Consider the following 21771-nt stretch of genomic DNA (forward strand, 5'->3'; position numbering starts at 1 on the left):
CCGGGAGCTGGGCATTGACACAGATCAGCTGCTTGTCCTCTGACCCTGGATGGACAGCCAGGGTCATGGCTGCCTGGAGAAGCCCCCAGTGCAGGCCGCTTGCATGTCTTGCTGGCTGGTTACAGGCCTCCCTCCTTGACAGGGCTTCAGCTGTGTCCTGGGGCCTGGCATCTTCAGGGCCCTTCAGAGCCAAGTGGAAAGAACTGTAACTATGGGTGCTAATAGCTGGGCTTTGAAGACTAGCTTGCCTCTACCACCTGGGGCAAGCCCGGAATAATGGCAGGACCCATCTCCCAGGGCTTGGAGAGGATCACATGAAATCATGTATGGCAAGTGTTTGGCACAGTGCCTGGCACGTGCTCCATCCCCAGTAAAAGGTAGCGGCCTCTGTTCTCTGTTCTCCATGGTGGAAATTCCCTGCCTGTCTCTCTTGGTGAGCTTATTTGCATCAATTTGGTTGACACTGAGTGCCTGCTGTATCCAGGCCTTCTGCTAGGTGCCAAGACCACCACGTCAGGGAATAGAATGGTGCAGGTCCCACCCTCTGCTCTGGGGTAGAAGAAAAAAGCAAGTTGCCTGAGGGCTAATGGGGGGTTGTCACCTGCAGGAGTCTTGCTGAATGTAATACACTTTTCAAGTGCTCCTGATTTAGCTCTTTGAAGTTCTCCTTTGGCCCAAGAATCTCCTCTGCCTGAGGCTGAACTGCACCTCTCCCTCCACCCTGCCCCTTGCTGGTTCCACTCTGCCCTGTGCATAACCCACATTCAGCCTGTGTTGAAATGTCAGATCTGCAAAACTCCAAGTTTGCACAAGTTTTGGGGCAATCTGGATACACTTCCTTACAAGGGAGACACCAGGGCCAGAGCATGCAGAAAAGGCTGGACTCTTGCCTTCATTAGAGGCTGTGGCCCACCCATCCCTACCTACTGCCATGGATGCTCAGGATGGGGGAAGAGGCCTCTCATGCCCCCCACCCCACTCCCCGGGGCTGAGGGGGAAGAGCAGCTTCTCCCTGCCCTGCCCCGCCTTCCCTACCCCTCCTCCCTGCATTCTGTCCTCCCAGCCTGGCTTGCCTCTGTCCAGGATGGAGAGTGGCTCACATGGAGCTAGCCATCTTGGGACAGATGCCCGAGATCCTGTAAAGGCTCCACTTCATCTCCTGCCATTCTCAAGGCTGCAGGCAAGACGTTTCTCTGTGTCTAGCCCTGTGCAGTCTCCCTGGTCCTTTTATAGCTGCCCTCCTGTGTGAGCATCTCTAGTATGGGGCAGGACCACCTTCAGCTCTTAGGTGGCACAACTGGCATCCTCACGTTTGTGTTGCAGTGTTTAGTGCCAAGAGGAAGGTAGGAAGTAAAGTAATGGGTATAGGGAATCCCTGGGTGGCTCAGCAGTTTAGTGCCTGCCTTTGGCCCAGGGCGCGATCCTGGAGTTCCGGGATCAAGTCCCACATCAGGCTCCCTGCGTGGAGCCTGCTTCTCCCTCTGCCTGTGTCTCTGCCTCTCTCTCCCTCTATGTCTATCATGAATAAATAAATAAAATCTTTAAAAAAAAAATAAAGCAATGGGTATAGAGCTATGGTGGGCACCAGGCTTTTAGTTGTCTTGTCTTCCCCTACACGGTGGGTGAAGTTATCCCCGTTTTATAGATAAGACAGCTGGAGTTCAGAGAGGTGACCTGTGGCTCTGCCTCCCTGAGATCTGACATGTTCTTCATGGGAGCTCTCTGGTTTGCACTTATGGGTCCTCTGGAAAGCTGATCTTGACCATTCGTAGGGTTCAGAGAGGTGGGGGGCCTGTGGTGAGGGGGCTTCAGTGGGTACAGTAGTTAGAAGAAACCTGTTATTTTGTCATAATTCCTACTAACCAGGAGCCAAAGCGAATTCCTCTCCTTCTTGACCTCCCCTTGTTCATCCTCAGAGAGAGGTGCTAACAGAAACAGGAAAGAAAGCCACCAAGGATGGAGCACCCACCGTGTGCCGGGTCCTGAAGGTGGCACCATTTTGTCCCCTACATCTGAGGGGACCAAGGCGTGGAGAAGCTAACTCACACTGTCAGGGTCATGTGGCTAGAGAGGCTTGGGGTCAAGCATTGGGCTGCACTCTCTGACTCAAGAACCACAGTTTCTGCGTTAGAAACAGCTGTGTCCTTTGAAATGCAGGAAAGCAGCAAAATGGCCCAGTTCAGCCCTTGAACAATTGATAGGTTATATTTGTCCATCTAGTAAACAGACCTATTGAGGTCACTTTCTGGGGGGTAATGAGGGATCCGGTGGAGGCCCCTGATGGTGTGGCCACAGTTGGAAATTTGGTCCCCTTAGCAGATGTGGCCGGTAATGTCAGGCATCGGAGACTGGGAGCAAATGTCTCAGATACAGGTTTGCACCCTCGAGGGCAGCAGGCCAAAGCCAGCCCGGAAATAGGTTTTCTTTGGCCTCCAGCTGTTTTAGGAAGTTTTAATTTGTTGCTCATATTTTAAAACTCAGGAAATTTAAAATAAAAATCCAACTTTCCAGCTTTTCTGAAGGTCTGGTAAGGCCAGGCCCCCATTCCACTTAGCACGCATCTGGGGCTGAGCCATAGCTGCCTCTTCAGAGCGACTCCTCCCCCCAGGCAGCTGTACCCCACCTGCCAGTGCCCCCTGTTTTCTGCACAAGTGGGCTTCTGAGGTAACTGCAGGGAGTTCGCTTAGAGTGAGGGTGGGGAGGAAGGGAGGTGGTAGGATGAGGAGGGCTGTGTGGGTAGGGTTGGTCCTGATGGTTGGTGGCTCCCTAATCTGGGAGCAGGACTTGACACTTCTCCATGTGGCATTTATCTGCTCTCTCCAGCAGTCCTGTGAGGGCTCCCTCCCAGAGATGGCAGGTCTCTGTTTAGGGTGGCACAGCTGGTCAGTGATAAAAGTCAGTCACACGTGGCCCTCTCCTGTTCTGTCGGCTGTCACGCTTCTGCCTGGGTGCTGAGCTGGCAGGACAGAGTGGTCAATGCTCTGGAGAGGGGGCCGAGTAGGGGCAGTACTTCTCAGATACACTCTTGTGAGCGACAGGCTTTGGGACCTCTAGGCTGCCCTCTTTGAATCTAGGACCCACTCCTCTGGACCCAAGTACCCCTGCATTGGAACTTAGCATTTGGTCATTCAGTTAAATGTTTATTGAGCAACTCCTTGAACCTTACCTGGCCCAGATAATACAAATGTGCATGAGAGCATCCTGATCCCTCAAGGATCTCTCAACTTGCTGGAGGAGACAGGCACAGAAAGCCCATCAGCAAGCCATATGGCCAGTGCACCATGAGAGGCGTGAAGGGGAAATGATGGGCACAGAGAAGGAAGGGGCCCTCGGCCAGCCGGGGATTCAGGAGGACATCCTGGAGGAGGTGAAACTCAGCTGAGTCTCAAAGGATGAGTAGCAGTTTGTGAGGAGGAAGGGAGTTCTAGGCAGCAGGACTGCCTGAGTCAGACGAGATCGGGCACGTTCAGGGTGGTATGGCCGTAGACAGGACTGCCTGAGTCAATTTGAGAGAGAAATAGGATCTTGAGTTGCAGCCTGGTGTCACTCAGTTGTGGTAGGGGAGGGAGACATGGAAAGGGCTGGTCAGTTAGGGGCTTAGACAGTGAGGACACAGCTGAGAGTTATACAGGGCCATGACCATCCCCAGGCAGCCCTCTGGCTACAACACAGAGGCTGGGCTATGGGAGGCTGTGGGAGCCGTTGGGAGGCTGTGGCAGGATCCCAGAGGGGAAAGGATGGTGGCCTGGTACAGGACCTTGGTGGCAAAGATCATGAGCGGAATAGATTCAGCAAGTGTTGAGGGAGAATAGGCAGGATTTGATTATGGATTGGATGTCTGTGAAGTGAGAGAGAGGCGGGTAAAGAACTCATCCAGGTTTCCAGTGGGTGACAAGACACAAGAGCCCAAGCCAAAGGGGGCGGTGGTAGGCGGTGGCCGAAGCAGATCTCCCACCCACTCAGTGGGGTCTGGCGTGTTAAAGGAAGATCTGCCACTGCCTGACAAGATTTGGGGGCTGCCAGTGTCTGGATTATTGAAGTGATGGGTGTGGGTGTGTGATCTCGAGGCCGAGGCAGACCCCACGGAACAATATGAAAGAGCGAACCCTGGAGAGTCAGAAGTTAGCTTAATGACACAGACGCCAGAGCTGCCAGTGCAGGTTCAAATCCTGGCTCCACCATTCTTCCTAACTGACTGATTGCAGGCAAGTCACAGCACTTGTAATTCTCCCCTGAAAACCTCAGGGGGGAAGACCTATGTGTCACAACAACCTTGCTACGATTATGTGCATTCATCCATTTAAAATACGTAGTTAGGTGCTCTGGTAGGTTAGCTCTTGGAGGGATAGAGGCCCAGAAGGAGTCACAGGGAGACGTGAAATGACCCTTTAGGCCACTGTGGCCCACACACCTGGGGACAGGGGACCTGCACAAGGCCAGGTGCTGCAGAGGCCATGCCCCTCAGTGTCTGAAGTTTGGCAGCCAGGTGATGCCCTGGTGAGCATGGAGCTGGTTGAGGCCTGACTCCCAGTCAAGGGGTGAGTAGGAGTTTGAGGAATGGAGACAGCTCCAGGTGGCTCTTCTCTTCAGGGGTTTGGCTGCAAAGGGAAGAAGGGAGGCACACAGATTTCTAGGATGAATGTTGAAGGAAAGACCTGTTTTCTGAGAGGCAGAGATTGATGACACGGGCCTTGGCCTTTGAGGAGATAGGGAGGCAGTGGGAAGTCAAGGTTGTCCATGCCTGATGGTACTAGTTTCTTCAGAAAACAGGAGATGTGTGAGAGGAGGAAGGTGGACCCTTGGGCAGACCAGAGAGAGGGGTTGTTAGGGAATAGCCAGGCCTGCAGCAGAGGGCTGGAGGAGTCACCCTTTGTCCAGGTGGAGGTCAAGCTCCTGAGGTAATAGCAGCTCAAGACCCGTCCTAGGTCAGGGCCCTTTTGGCCAGATGGGTACCAGGTGAGGAGTTGTCTTTGAGGGGCTAGGGCTACCTGGTGATCCTGGCAGGAGCTCTGGGCCTAGTCACTGGAAGTCATAGCGGCGGCGTTTTGGGAACCGGGCTTTCCAGAGTGTACCTACCCCAGGAACAGGGGATGCTTCTGGGCTGGGTTCCCTTGGCTCTTTACTTCTGTCTTGCTTCCCTCAGCGCAGGGAAGACTTTTGACCCACAGTCCCTCTTCTCCTGCTTAGAATAACCCTTCCCTGCTTGGGGACTCTGCCCTGGTGGTGACCTGGTGATTATAGTTTGGCCTGCCGCTTCCGGGGCGGCAGGCTGGTCTGTGGAGCACTTGGGCGGCCTAGAGGATGTGCATCCAGGGCGGCTGCCGTGCCCTAGTTTGCTGCTGAGTAAGCACTTCTGCCCTGGGGGGTGTGCCTGCAGATACAACCGGGTGCAAGAGTCCAGTATGACGCCCTGGGGAAGAGATGCTCATGCAGAGCCTCTTAGGGACCTACTACTACCCCTTCCTGAGGACTCTGTGGGAGCACCTTCCTGGCTCTTAACCCCCTCCCCCGAAGCGGGTGTTGTCTGTGGAGGCAGGACGTCAGGGCCAGGCCCGTGTCAGCTGCGGTGCCAGGAGCCACGGTGGAGAGAAGGTGGGGCGGTGCTCTGAGTCACAGCCCTGCTGCGGCTCGCTGCCTTGGCTGGGTGCGGACCCCACTGAGCCCTGTTCCCGACTCACCCCAGAGAGCTCCAAGCTTCCGGCTTAGTCACAGGGAAGAGAAGAAACTCTAGGTGAGGCTGGGGGCTGAGCTGTTCCCACATCATTTCCTGCGGAGAGCCCCCAGCCCCAAGGGAGGGGGTGTGGGGCCCCACAGGGAGCTCTGATGTGCCCTCTCCAAGGAGGCAGCCCTAGGCCAGCCCCTACCCTGCCTTCCTGGAGCCCCCAGAGGCCACCCCCTCAGGCCTGCCCTGGAAGGTGGAAAGAGAGGTTTCATCCTCCTGGGAAAACTGGCCACGGCCTCAGGCAGACTAGTGTTCTCCCTACTGGACTAACCCGCTGGGTAGAGGATGTGGAGGACGTCTGAGCAGCATGGGCCGCCCAGGAGAGCTCACGACACACTCTCGGGCCACATAGAGAGAAGCCTAGAAGCTAAGACTGCCCCTGAGGTGTGCTAATGCTCACAGGGAATGGAGTGTACAAACACCCCCTCCCAGTCACCTCTACACGAAAAGCAGCCTGGAGCAAACACACAAGCATGGACAAGCCTGGTGGTAGGGTGTGCAGACACACACACACACACACACACACACACACACACACACACACCCTGGCAAGCTTAGGCAGGGCCCACACAGACGTCTGCACATCAACTCTGGAGGTGACCCCAGGCACCGAGGCAGGAACAGCGCTCAAAACACCACTGAGCAGGGTCCAGCTCATGCACACAGCACACCTGACACCTGTCCAGCTCCAGAGCTGATTCCCTGTGGCTGTGAGACCTCCGTGTGACCAGGTGTAGACTGAGATTAGGAATCACCCCTGTGTGAGGTTTTTTTAACCCTGAGGATGAGAGAGGCCCAGCCCTTCCAAACAGCCCTGCTCCTCTGGCAGCCCTCGCTGGGCTGGATTTTCCTGCAGGGCTTTTGGATTTTGTTTTTGATCCACTCGAGTGTTGATCGTGTGCCAGACACCATGCCAACACTCGGCTAACGTGTGCAAAGTTGTTCTGAGTAAAGCTCTCAGTAAATATGGGTTATTATGTACGTTGTTATTTATATACATAATCTAATTTCTTTTCATAACAACCCTATGAGGAAAGGTGCTATTATCCCCATTTTACAGATAAGGAAAGTGAGGCTCCAAGATGTTAAGTGGCTTGTCCTGGTGGCAAACAGCTGGTCAGTGGCAGGGGCAGTGTTTGAACCTGAGTCTCTTACTCCTGAGCCCATACTGGTCAAGACTCCCAGTTGGGAAGCCAGCCCCACTGACTCGCCCTGGTGGGGTCCCCAAGACGTGGGGGATCATGGGGGAGCAGGGTGTTCAGGATTCCATGGCTCTGGTCTGAGAGGTTTAGGGCAGAGGGATGAAGGAGGAGAATCCCTATGAGGGAATGCATGGTGTATGGGGGCCCCCGTCCACTTCTGTCCCGTTGCTATTTCCTTGACCATACTTCCAGTATGACTGGGGGAGGTGCGGTGGAGCAGGTTCTCTAGCAGCTGGCGCCCCAGCTGTCCTTCCAACCTGGCTGTGCTCTGTCTACGTGACCTTTGGCAGATTGCCACTCCCTCCCAGGCCCGAGCAGGGCCAAGCTGCCACCTGGATGGCAACTTATCTTTGACCTTCGGCATTTCTATATCTGGATGGATCCTAAGTGCAGCCTCCAGCCTAGACTTCCAGGACCCACCCTGGGAAGATGCCCCTCCTGTGTGGGCAGATAAATGTTGGCATATTTGACCCAGCCCTTGGCTTTCAGAAAACCACAAAGGGGATGTGGAAGACGTTTGCCCTCGTCTCACAGACTCCCTCCTTGTAAGGCTGCTGGGAGTCATATTTTGCTCATTATCCCTGCGGTATGTATGAGAAGCCAAAGGTCAGTGAGCTGGAGTTTGCACTGCCCTCCAGAGGGACCGACATGGTGCTTTTCAGAGGGTGGTCCCTGGGCCTCCCACTTTGGAATTGCCTGGGAGCTCATAGAATTGCCCGTTGTCAGGCCATCCCAGGGCAGTGGCAGCAGGCCTCTAGGGCAGGCCTTTCAGGTGACTTTGCTGCATCCTGTGGTTGACAGACTGTGGGTTCTTTGGGAAGGAGACCTCTTGAGCCCATCTTCTGCCACAGCTGCTTATGTGCCGTGGGGCTGTGTCAGTGGTCTGGTCTCTTTAAAGCTGGGCTTCTTCCTTGGTAACCTGGGGATCACAGTGGTACTTACCTTGTAGGGCTGTCATGGGCACACAGGGGTTAATGTCTGCATATGTGCAGCGTGTAGCCCACACCCTCCCAGGGCGTGGACCTGGACTGGCCAATGGGAAGGGTCTCTTTAGGGGGGAACACAACAAGGTCAGACTGCTTGTTCCAAAAGGTCATCAGCACACAGTGCAAGCAACACAATTGGGCCCTGTTGTGTTTGGAAATTTCGTGGTTGGGAGAAGTGAGGGTTTAGTACTAGTAACTTTTTTGAGCTTCCCAGTATGTAGAGTGCTGATGAATGGTGAGGAGCTGGGAACTGGGGGCAAAAGCCCTAGGTAGTCTTGTGCAGTTCTGAACTTAATAGTTCAGAGAGACGCCTTGACCTCTCCGGACCCTAGCTGCTGCTCTAGAATTTCAGTAGCAGACCAGATGTGAGGCAGGACCTTGCCCATGAATACCCAGTGCCGCCCCAATTCCAGCTTTGCTTCTAGAGTACGACAAAACACCCAGCTGCAGAGGCACACACATTCCCGCACTGAGTCCTGCACTGGTTACCTTACGTCATCACCTTCCCTCATTGGGAGACATTGTGAGGAGCAGCCTTGGGAGCTCTGTCATCCTGTTTGCTGGTGGGATGTTATCCATCCCATGTCCCAGCAGCTTGGCTAGGACGTCCCACCTGAGGGCTTCCTTCAGCATTAGTGGCTAGGTGGAAAGCTTAGCTTCTCCAGAAAGGCTGGCATGTGTTCCTCCTCTCTGACAGTGAGAATCAGGTAACTTCATTTCCCTTTTCTCCTCGGCCCCTGGGAGGCTCAGCATTGACCACACCACCCATCTCCAGTAGCTGTGTGAAGATCTCTTGTGACCTGCGTATGTGATGATGCCCTTTCTGGTTTAGATGTTTTCTTCAGATTTTTTTTTTCTTTGCTCCTGATTTTAGTGTTTATTTTTCACTATGTTCTGTTCTTTTCTTTGTTTTCTCGTCCTTGGTGGAACCAGGCTGAGGGTATGTAAAAACACTCACCACGTAAAAGCACATGAAGCTGCCTTCACAACTGCTTTGTTGGCATGTTGCTCTTTCTGCCTCCTCAGCTTCATGAGACTGTGTCTGTTTGCGTGGTCATAACCTATTGGTCAGATTGGAGATACCTGAGGCCGGGCAGGGTGGCTCATTTCTGCTTGTTTTCCTTTTCTTATCAGCTACTTAGAATTTTTAAAATAATTTTCTTCAAACCCATTAGTCACTCAAAGCACAAACGGTACGGTTCCCTGGTTGGACAGGTACGTGTGTTTCTTTCTTTCTTTTTTCCTTCCATTTCTTTTGTATTACATAAGAGTAACCTGCTTATTACAGAATCCAAACATGATAAGTAAAAAGGGAAAAGAAATTATACTCCCACCAAGGTTACCAGTTTTCAGCATTTTGTGAGTCATCCTCCTGGATTTTTTTTTCTTTCCTTACTTTTTTTTTCTTTTATTTTTTCTTCTTTTTATACTTTTCCCACAAAAAATAAGATCTAACTAGACATATTGTTTTATAACCTTCATCTTTACTTGGTGGTAGATAATTAGAATCTTCTTTTATTATAACGATGAAAGGTAAAGTTTTTATCCAGGATACATGCACATAATTCGCTTGTAAGTGTGGAAGTACTTACTACGAAAAGTAACCAATGCCCCTGTCATCCCCAGCCCCAGCTCCTCCAAGAAGGGACATCTTTTAATCAGTCAGGCTTTTCGTTAATACAGTGGTTTCCTCCATATGGTTAAGTAAAATGCTTGCCCCACTATTTCTTGGCTTATCTGACTTACTTTTTTGCTGCTGAGAAAAATAAGGCTTTCCATCCCTTCCATCACCCTTCCTTACCTCCTCCAAACATTTTTCTGGGTTGCCTCTGTAATTTTTTCTTTTAAAGATTTTATTTATTTATTCATGAGAGACAGAGAGAGAGAGAGAGGCAGAGACACAGGCAGAGGGAGAAGCAGGCTCCATGCAGGGAGCCTGATGTGGGACTGATCCTGGGACTCCAGGATCTTGGGCCGAAGGCAGGTGCTAAACCGCTGAGCCACCCAGGGATTCCCCCTGCCTCTGTAATTTAAAATATTATACTGAGGGGCACCTGACTGGTTCAGCTGGAAGAACACGTGACTGTTGATCTCAGGATCATGAGTTCAAGCCCCATGTTGGGGGTAAATGTTCCCAAAAAGAATAAACAAAAAATTTTTTTCTATACTTAAACCACAGTTTCTTGTTCCATTAACCATTGACAATATCTTGTGGCCCTCTTCACCGTCCCAACAAGATAGAGACTCCATTTTTTCCTAAACAACCCTGGTGTACCCAGCATCACAGGGTCTCTCTGTTGTACATTCAAGTTCCTGAGGTCAAAGTTGGTAACAGTTTACATTACTGTTTTATAACCATGAGTCTTCCATGAGTGCTGTGAGCTGGTACTGAGAGGTAAAGATCACTGCCCCATGTTTGCTTTCCTCTGCCATCATAAATCATGCACTGCAGGACCAGGGTGGGTGGGGCTGTGCTTACAGGTTCTCGTTGGATCTAATGCCCTTCCTTTTATTTTGTTACATCCTCAAAACCCATCACTTTACATTTTAGTTTGTTTCATATTGGCCATGCCTTTCTTGTTTAATTGTGTTTGTTTTTTTGGTGTTTCTAAGATAACATCATTTTTACCAGCTGCATAATATCCCATTGAGTGGAGTGTTAATGCTCTCTTTTCATCTAGTCCCTGATGGTTGGACCCTTAGTTTGTTTCCAGTTTTCACTAATATGAATGGCGCTATGATAAATGTTCTTTTACATTCATCTTTGCACATTTGCTCTTCTCATAATGTTTGAGAGTCCGGAATGCTGTTCCCCTTTCAACCTGATCCCCCCATCCCCAGCTCTTTGCCATGCGCTGCCTTGCTCGCTTACCCTCAGATTGGCCCATCCTCGAGGTTGGTGTAATAGATTTCTTGTGGGAGGTGTGGACCTCAGGTAACATCCATCTTCTCCCCAGGCTCCAAAGAGCGACCATTCCTCAGATTCGAAGCAGAAAATGTCTCCAACTACACGGCCCTTCTGCTGAGCAGGGATGGCAAGACTCTGTACGTGGGTGCCCGGGAGGCCCTCTTTGCTCTCAACAGCAGCACCAGTTTCCTGCCTGGCGGGGAATACCAGGAGGTGAGATGATTCCCAGGGCTGGCCAGGCTGGGCAGGGGATGGCAGAGGGGCCAGTGGACAGAAAGACTGACCTTCTGGGTGTGAAGATGAGGCAAACAGGAGAGGCAGGGCCAGGCACAGCCTTCGTTCTCACCCATGCCCTCCCCTTCTCGTTCTCCAGCTGCTGTGGAGCGCAGATGCGGAGAGGAAACAGCAGTGCAGCTTCAAGGGCAAGGACCCACAGGTGAGCTGGCACCTGGAGGCCACCGGGCTGAAGGAGGGGCAGAGTGTGGTGTGCGGGACCCAGTATAGAGTCAGCGGTGGGAAACAGGGCATAGGCTTCAGCGATGGCCACACCTGGGTTTGGTCCTATACTTACTATCTCTGTGACCCAGAACAAGTAGATTGGCCTCTCCAAGCCCTAGTGTCCCTACCTGTAAAATGGGGATAATGATGCCTGTCTCACAGGACCTGCTGAGGACTCAGCGAGGTAACATGTATAGGGCACCTAATCAGAACTGAATAAAGTCGGCTTCCGGCCCGAGTGGTGAGCAGGCATCCCTCTGCAGATGGAGTGATGGCACAGGTCTGGCAGATCCTGCTGTGGTTTTGGCCAGACAATTGCGTGTGAGGTCTGGTCCAGCCCAGGGATCTCCTGGAGGCCTCCCTGTTATTCCCGGATACTTCTTGTCCTGCACGCAGCAGGAGGGGAAGGCAAAAGAGCACCAGATTTGGGCTCAGACACAGGTTCAAGTCCTGACTGCCCCTGACTCCTTTTCATCCACAAATGTGTATGAAGCACGCTCGCTGTGCCCAAGTACTTCTCGACCCTGGCAAAACAATTACACAAAAGAAGAAAGAGCAACAGGCAGAACTCAGCCACTGTAACAGGTAGTCAGGCCACACCTCAGTGTGTTTCACTAAGAAAGTGGCATTTGCATCAGTACTAGAGGCTGCTAGGAGGTGGGCGGTGGGCTGCCTGGAGACAGGGCAGGAGTGGACTTACCCTGAGTGAGGTGTTTGGGAAACTGTGGGGGGCGCGGCAGGGGAATAGTATTGGCTGGCATGATTTTAAAGGGGCTGCTCTGGCTGCATGGTGGAGCATGGCCTCTGTGGGGCAGGGACAGAGGGAGGGAGCCCAGTGGGGGACCAGACCAGGCTGGTGCCAGTAAGGGAGGGAGAGAAATGGTCAGACTCAGGATGACAGGAAATGGGGGTGTGTGAGAAGTGAGTTTGGGGCCTCAGCAGCTAAGAGGGGAAAGGTCTCGGGGAACAATCACTATGTTTATGAGACACAGAACTAGCGGAGCCCCCAGGCACCCCCTCCAGCACACATGCTCCGTGGTCCTCCGTCTGCTCTGCCCAGGGACAAGATGCTGCTGAATTCCCATTTGCACTGGGATTTGAGGAACCCCAGAGAGCCCGGGCTTGGCCCTGCCCTCTGGTGGCGTGCTTGGGCCTGACATCCTCCTCCCTCCTTCCCCAGCGTGACTGCCAGAACTATATCAAGATCCTCCTTCCACTTAACAGCAGCCACCTGTTCACCTGCGGGACAGCAGCCTTCAGCCCTGTGTGCACCTACATCGTAAGTGTTCCCCTTTGCCCACGCCCGCCTGTGGCTGGCCTAGGAGCTGTTCTTTAGCACGAGTCCCTAGTCAAGGGCAGGGCCCGGGGCAAAGCTTCCAGGGAGCAGTGGGTCTGAGAACCCTGAGGCCTGGCCCCAGATTTGGTGACCAGGTTGGCAGGCGGGGGGTGAAAGGAGGGGTGCCTGAGAACTCCAGGTACAGAGGTTGTGGCCAACCCAGGACTCCTACCCTCTTGCTTTCTTGAGCTCTCCCCGGCCCTCAGTCCCACAACCCACTGCATGCTCCCCTCCTCACACACACTTGCTCCTGCATTTCTGTGTTACACGCACCTTAGCAGCGGATGGTATTTTGAGGCATTGAGTTGGAGTGCCAGTTTTGGAGTCAGACACACCATGGTTTGGACCATGTTGCTGCCCCTTCTGAGTCCTGTCAACGTCTCTTCTGTGGCCACTGGGGCTAAGAATGCCCACCAGAGGGTCACTGCCCTACGGTGCTGGCACCATGCCCTGGGTACAGAGATGAGGAAGATGGCCTGCCCCCCTCGCCCACCTCACCCCCCAACAGCCTTTTCTGGCATGCCTCCCTCCCTCCCCTCCTTGCCTGTGCATCCTCTAGCACACCCCTGAGCTCTTCCATCTGCTCTCCTGCAGAGTGTGGCGAACTTCACTCTAGCACAGGATGAAGTAGGGAACATCCTCCTGGAAGATGGCAAGGGCCGTTGTCCCTTTGACCCCAATTTCAAGTCCACGGCCCTGGTGGTTGGTGAGTGTTGAGAGCAGAGTGGCTCAATTGAGGGTGGGCAGGTGGTGAGTGCATGCCATACTGATTCCTGGGGGAGGGGGGGCACAGAGTGACCCTTGGCTGCCCTTGGGTTTGGCTTCTCCTGGTTCTCCCTCCCTTCCCTGTCTACCTCAAGCGAGCTAGGCAGCCTGGGGTCACTCTGGGCGACCAGGGGCCGTGCTGAGGGGCCATTCCCATGGGAATGTTCTCTTGGCAGACGGTGAGCTCTACACTGGAACAGTCAGCAGCTTCCAAGGGAATGACCCGGCCATCTCCCGGAGCCAAAGCCTCCGCCCCACTAAGACCGAGAGCTCCCTCAACTGGCTCCAAGGTGAAGTCCTCCCCATGTACCCAGTGGGCAGTCCCCTGAGCCCAGGGCAGGCCATGCTCTCCCTGCAGGGCTGCAGGGCCAGCTGGGGCCAGGAACAGTTTCCTGCCTGTCTCGGATTCCCAGGCTGACTTAGCCCTCCCTGTTGGTCCCACAGACCCAGCATTCGTGGCCTCGGCCTACATTCCCGAGAGCCTGAACAGCTTGCAGGGGGATGATGATAAGATCTACTTCTTCTTCAGTGAGACTGGCCAGGAGTTTGAATTCTTTGAGAACACCATCGTGTCCCGTATCGCCCGCATCTGCAAGGTGAGGGGGATGGTCCACCCCAGAGACCCCGGAGGCTCCCCGAGGCCAGGATTGGGAAACACCAGGAGGCCTCTTCTGTCCTCCAGGAGGAACAGCTTGGCTGACTGCTTTTCTCTCTCTCTCCTTTTAAATTAAAATAGCTCTGACATTTTTTCTTCAAGAAAATGTGAAACTCTGGTCGCCCATTTGGCTCAGCGGTTTAGCGCCACCTTCGGCCCGGGGCCTGATCTTGGAGACCCGGGATCGAGTCCCACATGGGGCTCCCTGCATGGAGCCTGCTTCTCCCTCTGCCTGGGTCTCTGCCTCTCTCTGTGTCTCTCTCATGAATAAATAAATAAAATCTTTTTTAAAAAAATGTAAAACTACAGAAAAGGACACACAAAAATCGCTTAGGATAAAGAGGCAGCTTAGCATCCCGACGAAGAGCAGAGACTCTAGCCAGGCTGCCTCAGTTCAGACTCCACGAGTCCTGTGACCTTGGGCAAGTCGCATGCCCTCTCACTTAGTGTCCCCATCTGTTCAATGGGCATAAGACCTGCCTCAGAGTTGTCATGTGGCTTAAATCCATTCCCCAAAAGCGTTTAGTAGTGTGGTAGGCAACAGCTAAACGTTGACTGTTAGCGTCAGCATCCTGGTGCCTCACTGCAGGTGACCACTGTTAATATTCTAGAATGTTCCTTGACAATCCATTTTCTTTTTCTGTGTATGTGTAAATATACATGTATTTGTATTATTGAAAAACTATTTACAAATGAGTTCTCTGCAATGCAGGTATTTAGGCTCCCTGTTTGCGGGGAGTCCTGACCTCTTGCCCCGTATAGGCAGACTCTTCTCTGTCCGTTTCTGGGTATTCCACAGTTAGGAAGGTGCTCTTACTCACCCGTCCCCTGGTGATAGGACCTGGACACCACCTTCAAGTATTCTTGGTTTTTTAATTTTTTAAAATTTTTTTGAAAGATTTTATTTATTCATGAGAGACACAGAGAGGCAGAGACATTGGCAGAGGAAGAAGCAGGCTCCCTGTGGGGAGCCCAATGCAGGACTTGATCCCAGGACCCCGGGATCATGACCTGAGCCAAAGGCAGACAGTCAACTGCTGAGCCACCCAGGCGTCCCATCTTCTTGTTTTTTTTTTTTTGTTTGTTTGTTTGTTTTTGCAAATTAACTTTTGTGGGTTTTTTTTTTTTTTTTTTAATTTATTTTTTATTGGTGTTCAATTTACCAACATACAGAATAACCCCCAGTGCCTGTCACCCATTCACTCCCACCCCCCGCCCTCCTCCCCTTCCCTCACCCCTAGTTCGTTTCCCAGAGTTAGGAGTCTTTATGTTCTGTCTCCCTTTCTGATATTTCCCACACATTTCTTCTCCCTTCCCTTATATTCCCTTTCACTATTATTTATATTCCCCAAATGATTGAGAACATATAATGTTTGTCCTTCTCCTTTTGACTTACTTCACTCAGCATCTTCTTGGTTTTAAATGGAAGTCTGCCCTGGCTTTGGCTTGCCTCTCCTGGTGTCTGTCAGCTGCCCCCCAGAGGGGTTGCAGGGAGCTCTGGGCTTTCCCGACCAGGCCTTGCCTAAGCCCAGCTTCTCTCTGCCTCCCCCAGGGGGACGAGGGTGGTGAGCGGGTCCTGCAGCAGCGCTGGACATCCTTCCTTAAGGCACAGCTGCTGTGCTCCCGGCCAGACGATGGCTTCCCGTTCAACGTGCTACAGGATGTCTTCACGCTGAGCCCCAGCCCCCAGGACTGGCGGGACACCCTCTTCTATGGGGTCTTCACATCCCAGTGGTACGGCCCCCAGAACCTAACTGGAGATGGGAGGGTAGGGAATGATGGGGACTGGGGCCCAAGAGCTTGGCCTCATCCTGAGCCCCAGGGTCCCTGGATTAATCCAGCATCTCCTTTGTAGGCACAGGGGGAGCACAGAGGGCTCTGCCATCTGCGTCTTCACCATGAAGGACGTGCAAAAGGCCTTCAATGGCCTCTACAAGGAGGTGAACCGTGAGACCCAGCAGTGGTACACTGTGACCCACCCAGTGCCCATGCCCCGGCCTGGAGCGGTAAGGACTACTCTCCACACCTGGGGGGTGCTGGGATCACCTGGCTTCTCTTCATCTCTTTTCTCATCTTGAAAGTAGGGACCAAACCCATGCCTGTTTGTCTTACTGGGTTGGACATGGCCATGAGTGGTAGGATGCCTTAAACCTGCCTCAGGGTGGGGCTCCTGGGAGGTTCAGTCTGCCCTCAGCTCAGGTCATGATCTCAGGGTCCTGGGATCAAGCCCCAAGTTGGGTTCCCTGCTCAGCTTCTCCCTCCCCTTCCCCTCATTCTCAATCTCTTTTCTCCTCTCTCTCAAATACATAAATAAGATCTTTATAAAAAAACAAAACCCCTGCCTCGGGGTGAGCAGGTGTGCTCTCATCAGGGCATTTAGTGCATATTTCTATAACTGTCCTTCACTTGTGCCTGTCTCCGACTCTGCCGTGGGCTCCTTATCTAGTTACTGAGTGACTGAGCGGCCTGGCTATGGGGAAATTGCCCTCCTTTCCTTCCAGCTTGCTGGGCTTCCCCCAGGGATGGGAGCTATGGGTGTCAGCAGTTTATGTAGGAGGTGACTCTGGGAAGCACCATGAAAGAACAGGAGAGGGAGGGGAGGGAGCAGAGCCAAGGAAGAGTGTCACTGAGCTGCTATTGTCAAGGGCCCCTGGGGCTCAGTCCCCTGGGGCCCTGAGCTGGTACCCTCATGACCCCTATATTCAGAAACCGGCCAGCTAGGGCTTCCTTCGAGCACTGGCAAAAGGATGATAAACAAGCAGGAAGTGTGGTCATGCTTCTTGAGGCCTGGGTGAGGGTGAGGGTGGGAGGATGGTGCTCTTTTGCCCCATACCCAGGCTTAGCCCTTGGGCCTCCAGATCAGTGCATTGGCTCCCTGCAGATTCACATGTGATGCACCATGGCTTCTGAGAGGGGGGCCAGCTATCCTGGCAGCATCCACAGGGCTCCCACTCTGCTTGCTGCCATAAGTGGCACTGTGTCTCATGCCACTGCCACCACCTTCTCCTGCAGTGCATCACCAACAGTGCCCGGGAGAGGAAGATCACCTCATCCCTACAGCTCCCAGACCGTGTGCTGAACTTCCTCAAGGACCACTTCCTGATGGATGGGCAGGTCCGCAGCCGCCTACTGCTGCTGCAGCCCCGGGCCCGCTATCAGCGTGTGGCTGTACACCGCGTGCCTGGTCTGCACCACACCTATGATGTGCTTTTCCTGGGCACTGGTGAGTGCCCACAGCAGGGACAGGTTGAGGGGCAGGGAGCCTAGCTCTGGCGATACGGGCCTGAGTGCTGTCCATGTTCCAGGCGATGGTTGGCTGCACAAGGCAGTGGGCGTGGGCTCCAAAATGCACATCATTGAGGAGCTCCAGATCTTCTCACCAGGACAGCCTGTGCAGAACCTGCTCCTGGACACCAACAGGGTGAGTGAGCTGGGCAGGAAGCCCAGGGGAGTGTGCTCGGCTGCCCCTCTGTCATTGATGCACAGGCTCCAGCCAGCTTTTCCTCGCTGGCACCAGCAAGATGGCAAAGTCCAGACTCATGGCATGAGCCAGCAGACAGTGGGGTACCTGGGAGCATGAGAGAAGGCTCCTTGGCGCGCGGCTCTGGGTTGGTGGCCCTGGTGGCCCATGCCTGCCTCTCATGCCCTTATGTCTGTACAGGGGCTGCTGTATGCTGCCTCCTACTCAGGCGTAGTCCAGGTGCCTGTAGCCAACTGTGGCCTGTATCAGAGCTGTGGGGACTGCGTCCTTGCCCGGGATCCGTACTGTGCTTGGAGCGGTTCCAGATGCAGACACATCAGCCTCTACCAGCCTGAGACGGCCTCCAGGTGAGACCTCCTCCCAGTGCACTTGGCATCAGAGCACTTCCCCTGGGCCCTCTGCAGAATCCCCAGGCAGTTTCGCATGCATCCACTGTCAGCGTGGTTAGAGATGAGCTCCCCTTTGGACTCTCACAAGTGGTCTGGTTTCGGGCAATAAATTACATTTGCCCTTCCCATCTGTAGAGCTGGGGGACATCATTTGGTAAAGTATGAAGTGTCACAGTCATGAAAAGCCTGGCTGGGAATTGTGGCTTGGCATGTAAACATGTTAAAAAAGAAATAAGTAGTGTGCAACAATCCATTAATAAACCCATTAGAAAATAAAAACAAAAAATAAAAAATCCATTAAAAAGTGCTTCAGAAGAACTAAATTGGGTTGTAAGGTGTTTGTATAGAAAACTTGAAAAGTAGAAGTGTGTAAACAAAATAAAAACTATCGTGAGTCCTATCAGAGAATTGCGGTGAGATTTTTTTTTTATATGTACCTTCCCAGGTTTTTCTATAGATATGTGAAATAATCAAAAATATATATTAGAAAAAAAAAATATATATATATATATATTAGGGCAGCCCCGGTGGCTCAGTGGTTTAGAACCGCCTTCAGCCCAGGGTGTGATCCTGGAGACCTGGAATGGAGTCCCACCTTGGGCTCCCTGCATGGAGCCTGCTTCTCCTTCTGCCTGTGTCTCTGCCTCTCTCTCTGTCTCTCTCATGAATAAATAAATAAAATCTTAAAAAAAAAAAAAAATATATATATATATATATATATATATATATATATATGTTTTAAATAAAAATGGCATCTCCCACTCATAGCATCCTTGCTTCACGCACAGGGAGACCTGGTGCCAGATTTGTATTTCAAAGAATCACATAGGAGTACATGTATGCACAGCTGAAAGCATCTGCCCCAACTGCCACCTGTCACGATCACTGGCTGGTAGATGGCATGTGACATCCATAGTGTTTTCAGCGTTTGTACTTGGTTGAGTGTTTTTAGGTTTCCTTGAGTGTATTGAGAATTATTTTTATTCTTGAATATGTTTCATTAAATAAGTCTGTGCACATGCGTTGCTGTAAAAGACAAGAGACATGCATGTCGATCCAGCTGTCCTTCCAGACTTCTAAAGGTCCACATCACTTTTGTCTTCAGGGAATTATTATAGGAAATGAATGTTGTAAACAGGAGATGCTGGCTCAGTCCCTGCACGTGTAGGGAACCTGCCTGGGGAAGCCACCTGCCTTTTACTCCTGTTTTGGGCCTGATGGTCCCTGTGCCCCACAAGGGCCTGTCTGTACTGGGGATGGGGCCATGCAGGCTCATGGTAGTTTCCTGGCCTATCTCTTGCTCTCTTTGGTCGTTAGGCCATGGATCCAGGACATTGAGGGGGCTAACACTAAGACTCTCTGCAATACTTCCTCACCTGGGCCGCGTTCTTCTGTACTAAGTGGTAAGTTGCCCCATGAAAGGGTGGAGATGAGAGAGGTGTAGGGGCCAGGTCTGCCTAGAAGGCTCCTGCAGGTGGCAGTGGCCTGGTCCCTGACCCAGAGTCTGCAGAATTGCACCTCATGGTATAAAGAGTATGGTCCAGGGGATCTCTGGGTGGCTCAGAGGGTTAGTGCCTGCCTTTGGCCCAGGTCGTGATCCTGGAGTCCCGGGATCGAGTCCCACATCGGGCTCCCTGCATGGAGCCTGCTTCTCCCTCTGCCTGTGTCTCTGTCTCTCTCTCTGTCTCTCTCATGAAAAAATAAATGATCTTTAAAAAAAAAAAAAAAAAAAAAGTATGGTCCAGGGAGAGGTGGGGTGAGCCCGGGGCTACTGTGGATGCTAGTCCCCCTGACCCTGCATCTCTTCTGTCTAGATAAGCGATGTGAGGAAGTCCACTTCCAGCCCAACACGGTGAACACCTTGGTCTGCCCCCTCCTCTCCAACCTAGCCACCCGGCTCTGGCTGCACAATGACCTCCCAGTCAACACCTCAGCCTCCTGCCGCGTGCTGCCCACCGGGGACCTGCTGCTGGTCGGCAGCCAGCAGGAACTGGGGGTGTTCCAGTGCTTGTCCTTGGAGGAGGGCTTCCAGCAGCTGGTGGCCTGTTACCACCCAAAGGTAGTGGAGGACGTGGAGGCCGACCAAGTGGGCCGGAGGGGCGGTGTGCCTGTCATCATTAGCACGTCACGTGTGAGTGCACCAGCTGGTGGCAAGGCCAGCTGGGGAGCAGACAAGTCCTACTGGACTGAGTTCCTCGTGATGTGCACGCTCTTTGTGTTTGCTGTGGTGCTCCTCATTTTATTCTTCCTCTACCGCCACCGGGATGGCATGAAAGTCTTCCTGAAGCAGGGGGAGTGTGCCAGTGTGCACCCCAAGACCCGCCCTATGGCTCTGCCACCTGAGACCCGGCCGCTTAATGGAGTAGGCCCCCCTAGCACCCCGCTCGACCACCGAGGCTACCAGGCCCTGTCTGAGAGCTCCCCGGGGCCCCGCGTCTTCACAGAGTCAGAGAAGAGGCCGCTCAGCATCCAGGACAGCATTGTGGAGGTGTCCCCAGTGTGCCCCCGGCCCCGGGTCCGCCTGGGCTCTGAGATCCGGGACTCTGTGGTGTGAGAGCAGACCTCCGGAGGAGGCCACCCTGGCTTCAGAGGCCATGAGTGCTCAGAGGGGGCCAGCTGGACCTCTGTCTCGTGGGACACAGCCTTGGCGTGGTGCCCACCCCTCGGGAGCGACAGAGCCAGCTAGCCTGCTGCTCTTCAGCCAAGAGCATGGCCCCAAAGGGCCCCGGTGAAGACGGGGGCCTGCCTGCGTGGGCAGAACCGTGCTCCCTCTGTAAACTGAGCCTTTGTTTAAAAAACAATTGAAAATGTGAAACCAGTGAGAACGAGACATCGCAGAACACCGTGCACACCGACAGCCCTGCTGCGCGGCCTGAGACCCGGCTGACTCACCCAAAGTGGTGGTCTGAGACAGAGCTGGCGTTCCGCGCCGGCTGGCCTCTCCCGCCTCCGGCCGCCGGCTGGCCCTTGTGCCCACAGAAGCAGGGGCCAGCTCGGGCTCCGTGGGTCCTGCCATGTTGGCTGGCCAACTTCTCACAGCCATCATCCCATCACCTCAGGGACTGGAGGGCTGAGTTGCCACCGCAGCTCTCACAGGCCTTGGGCTCAGACTCACCTGCTGGACCTTTCCAGCCTGTATCAGGCCGTGGACATGTGTGAGAGGGGCAGCGTGAGCCCAGGAGAGATCTCGTTTATGACAATGGACGCCTTTCCCTCGAAGTCCAGGAAGTGACTTGGCTGCCTTCCTGCAGCCCATCCTGGAACCTGTGTGTCGCCTGTCCCCACGTTTGCCCTGGTCTCCTCCCTGAACCCGACCCCCAGTTCATCCCCTACACCTTGCCTGCTCCCAGTCTAAGGTTTGTTGACACTGCCCAGCACAGGAACCCTGAGTTTATCTGGCTTTTATATATTTTTTAATAAGATGCACTTTACTTTTTTTTTTTTTTTTAATAAAATCTAAAGAATAGAAACAATCATGGTCCTTCCTCTCAAAGGACTGTTACTTTTTGAAGTTGGTCTGATACTCTGAGTTGAGTTCTGGGGCATTCCAAGCCTCCTCTTTCCAGGGGCTATCGGGCCAGAGCCACCCTGGCTGAGCCAACTCCCATCTCCCAGTGGAGTGTGGTCCTTAAGGTTGGAAGTTTCATGCACTGATGGGAGGGCAAGGGATTCCCTCATTTTCCCTGAACCCCTTTGACCCTGCATCTCCTCCAGTTCAGGGTGGGAACACAGGTAGATCGGGGATTTTGTCCTATTTTTTTTTTCACTTTAAAAATGTTTCTTTTTTATATGATCATACAGTGAAATAGTGTCTTTTTCTTTTGGCACA

At 53.0% G+C, this 21771-nt stretch overlaps 1 protein-coding gene across 2 annotated transcripts in view; it reads left to right on the top strand.

Moving 5' to 3' along the window:
• The window catches only part of SEMA4B (semaphorin 4B), a 62220-nt gene extending 40805 nt beyond the window's left edge, over nucleotides 1–21415 (top strand). For both annotated transcript variants that reach the window (XM_049108454.1, XM_025437117.3), the window contains 13 exons: nucleotides 10868–11031; nucleotides 11192–11254; nucleotides 12497–12595; nucleotides 13247–13358; nucleotides 13594–13707; nucleotides 13862–14013; nucleotides 15625–15806; nucleotides 15928–16078; nucleotides 17085–17295; nucleotides 17378–17493; nucleotides 17734–17900; nucleotides 19260–19345; nucleotides 19757–21415. In XM_049108454.1, coding sequence (XP_048964411.1) covers nucleotides 10868–11031; nucleotides 11192–11254; nucleotides 12497–12595; nucleotides 13247–13358; nucleotides 13594–13707; nucleotides 13862–14013; nucleotides 15625–15806; nucleotides 15928–16078; nucleotides 17085–17295; nucleotides 17378–17493; nucleotides 17734–17900; nucleotides 19260–19345; nucleotides 19757–20496 — 2357 coding nt within the window. In that variant the 3' untranslated portion in view covers nucleotides 20497–21415. The remainder of the gene's footprint in view (nucleotides 1–10867; nucleotides 11032–11191; nucleotides 11255–12496; nucleotides 12596–13246; nucleotides 13359–13593; nucleotides 13708–13861; nucleotides 14014–15624; nucleotides 15807–15927; nucleotides 16079–17084; nucleotides 17296–17377; nucleotides 17494–17733; nucleotides 17901–19259; nucleotides 19346–19756) is intronic.
• The last annotated feature ends 356 nt before the right edge of the window (nucleotides 21416–21771 follow it).

The sequence above is a fragment of the Canis lupus genome, chromosome 3 (assembly GCF_003254725.2).
Source record: "Canis lupus dingo isolate Sandy chromosome 3, ASM325472v2, whole genome shotgun sequence".
Taxonomy (NCBI): Eukaryota; Metazoa; Chordata; class Mammalia; order Carnivora; family Canidae; genus Canis; species Canis lupus.